Source organism: Alexandromys fortis, unplaced genomic scaffold, assembly GCF_014885135.2.
Source record: "Alexandromys fortis isolate MF-2015 unplaced genomic scaffold, M_Fortis_MF-2015_v1.1 scaffold_681, whole genome shotgun sequence".
Taxonomy (NCBI): Eukaryota; Metazoa; Chordata; class Mammalia; order Rodentia; family Cricetidae; genus Alexandromys; species Alexandromys fortis.
In genome coordinates, this window is record NW_026068562.1 from 23,929 (window position 1) to 27,111 (window position 3,183).

Below are 3,183 nucleotides of genomic sequence, written 5' to 3' on the forward strand. Positions count from 1 at the left end.
AGTAAGCTATCTCTGATTGTACTACATACGAGGGAAACTGCAGCCCATGGCATTAGAACTTGCACGAGAACGAGAACTTAGGCCAGCACTGTCTAAAATCAAGGCAAGGGCTCTCTCTTCTTCTTCTATCAGAGCCTCTTGATACTGAGACTGGAAGGTAGCTGGGTGTGTCCCATAAACCTTTGCCACAAACTCCAACACTTTCATCTTACTAGTTTCAGCTCGAGCCCGGGGCCCCCACACATACTCATACCGCACAGGATCACTATCCTCTACTGGCTGGTACACCAGGTATTGTTCCTTCACAAACTCATTGGTTATCAGCTGCCTAGGGTCACCAAAGATGAAATCATTCACCCCAGCATAGATTCCCATTGGATTCAATGCTTCCCAAATCTCCTCTTCAGTGGCACGGTTGCCTTTCAGGAAGACTACCCCTAGGATGATTATCAGGAGACCAGTCTTAGGAAAACTAAACTCATCACTACGCATCCCATCATAGGTGAGACCTAGTTTGATAAAGAGAGCATAGACGTGGTTGACAGGATCTACTTCCTTCACACCTAGACCAAAAACCATCTCCATGCGTTCAGCAGATCTCATGAGGATTTCATGAAAACGATTTTCATCTTCTCGGACAATGATTCTCAATATATCAGCCTTGCTCATCATCTCTTTCATCTGATACTTGTACAGCATATAATTCACCAAGAAGTCAACTTTACTATCAACACTCATCACAGGTACATTCATCGTGGCTGGTTGACATGGTGGATTGACTGGAGAGCCCTGTTCTTGGTTGCTAAGATCCCCACCTGAGTTTCTCAAAGACTCAAAGGGACTCTGAAGACCCCCAGAGGTACAAGGTGTCTCATCTGCTGGGCCATTTTGGTTGCTAGCCATCAGAGAATGGGAGGAGTGACATGGCTCCTCCACATCCCTAGACACCTGTGGAATCTCTAGGGCCTGGCTCTCCTCACTAGACATAAGCTGAGAGGAGGAACATGGTTCCTCCACATGGCTGGAGACTGTTGCAACCTGGGTCCCCTCACAGGTCTGGCCCTTCAGACTACTAGACATAAGATGAGAGGAGGTACAAGGCTCCTCCACATCCCTGCCGACTGCTGCAATCTGGCTGTGGGTCTTCTCACAGGTCTGGCCTTGGTCATCTGCACATTCTGGATTCTTCTGAAGTTTAGACATGGTGACTGTGGTGAATAGAAGCAGATGCGCGTGCACACAGGAAGGCAGCAATCAGGAATCACTGTTTAACAGAGAAAGGGAGAATGTAAGGTAATCAGCTAGTAAAATCAATTCCAGTCACAGTGAATGGACTTCCAAAAATCATGTGATAAAGGTTTAAGGCAATAACTGGCAGGGGAAAATAAGAGACACACTGGGTGCTAGCCAACCCAACATGAAAGTTATCAGGGTCCACAGCATATACATGTTTGGCTCTGTAGTTCCCACTCCTTTTCTAAATGAAAAAAAAAAAAGTGCAAAATCTCCACAAGTATGATCATCATGGAAGCTAATGGGCTTAAGCCACATTCTCTAATATAACAAAACTAACCCCCGGAAAGGTGGGTATGAAGTCCTACTTGTAGCTGAGAAACTACAAGCATGCTACTACAGGCAAATGATAGCTGCTGTTACTGGAGAATCAGTTTTCTTTAAGGGTACAACATCCAGGTATGTTGACATTATCCCATGGAGGGCCACACACACTCAATACCATATGGCAGCACAAATAGTGCTTAATGGCTTAAAAATAAAAGAGTGCAGAAAGTTGAATATGGAGAGAATGGTGTTGGATCTGGGAGGAACTAAGGAAAGGGGTGAATATGATCAAAATTTTATGAAATTTTCAAATAAAAAATAAAGCCTGTTCCCTTAAAACTAAAATTATATCTTCTATAAATTTAAGAGTAAAATTGGAAATTCCTCCTTATCTGAAAATTCTCTGGGCCAGTGGCAGAAACTAATTGTCACAGAATTTTTGTGTGGTGTGCTGATCCCCTCACTACTCAGGAGCCTTACTTAGAACGAAATAGGCTCATCTCTTCTCTTGGGAGCTTACGTATATAAGAAGATAACTACTTCCGCTCTCAGACCATAGTACATGATGTGAACTGTTCATTCACTATCTGTATTTGAATTATCTCCAGGAACAGATAGAGTTTCAGGGCAGTTAATTTGTTAACATTTCTATACTTGACTGTATGTATCATTCACTATTCATTCAGGATAAACACACACATCACAAATCTTGAGTCCCCTTCCTTTTCTTGAACTGATATTCCATCAAACTAACTACCTGTATCCCTGTGATTACAAAGGAGCAATTGAAAGGCATTCAATTTATCCATTTTTCCCCTAGAATCTGTCAACTGTGCTGGGACAGAATTCTGTTGACACCACTCGGTTCTTGGGTATACGTTCCTATCTGCCTCACTAATTGTCTTTTCTTTAAACAATGTAAGTATCTTGGATATGACACAATTGGGTTAGAATAAAATATCACCAGTCTTAAATCAGCAGAAACAGGAATTTACCATATATTATATTTTGGCAGTCTTTCCCATGGCCTGCACAGGCACACAGGGAAACTATGTAGGGGTATATTAATCCAGATATTTTGTGATACATGATTCCTTGCAGTTCTCTGTCAAGTCTTTTACTTGGAGAACTGATTGGGCTACACTTTCTACATTTTGATTGCTACTGGTTCAGTTCCCTACCAGAATCAGTTCGTCTCAACTTACACAACTGCGGGGAACAGTATGAGAAATCTGTCTGCTAAAACCCAGCTTACCTCTGTGAAAACAGAAGATACATCTATTGCAGACCTATGCACTTGAAAGGGTAGATCCCTCAGCCTTCTTTGGTAGGATTTGGAATCTTTATGCTACTTTAATGAGACAGCAGTCCACAACAACAAAACTTTCTTCTTCCCAAAACACAAATTAGGAAGGGTTGGGATTCTTATCCATACCAAGGTACCCTAGACTAACAACAGTATTAGAGTATTTTCTCTTCCATCCTACTATGGGTAATACCCTATAGGCATGTTTCAGTCTGGATTGCTAGCAGTGCTCTTAACCTGAGGGTATCATTAAAACAGATATATTTATATTTGATTCAGGAAAATTAAAAGAGTAATGAAACCCCAAGTATCTTTTT

The 3,183-nt window shown here is 41.8% G+C and overlaps 1 protein-coding gene across 1 annotated transcript; it reads right to left on the bottom strand.

The window, feature by feature from the left end:
* Positions 1-21: 21 nt before the first annotated feature.
* LOC126495863 (melanoma-associated antigen B16-like) lies at positions 22-1,355 on the bottom strand. Its single transcript, XM_050133446.1, has 2 exons — positions 1,039-1,355; positions 22-948 (listed from the first exon to the last, which is right to left on the bottom strand). Exons 1-2 carry the CDS (start codon positions 1,201-1,203, stop codon positions 22-24), a joined length of 1,092 nt encoding a protein of 363 aa, XP_049989403.1. The 5' UTR covers positions 1,204-1,355.
* Between the last annotated feature and the right edge of the window lie 1,828 nt (positions 1,356-3,183).

Excerpts from the sequence above, each read along its gene's own strand:
- LOC126495863 (XM_050133446.1), bottom strand. The coding sequence starts at position 1,203 with ATGTCTAAACTTCAGAAGAATCCAGAATGTGCAGATGACCAAGGCCAG. Across the intron at positions 949-1,038 it reads AGACCTGTGAGGGGACCCAG|GTGTCTAGGGATGTGGAGGA; the intron begins GTTGCAACAGTC and ends GAGATTCCACAG.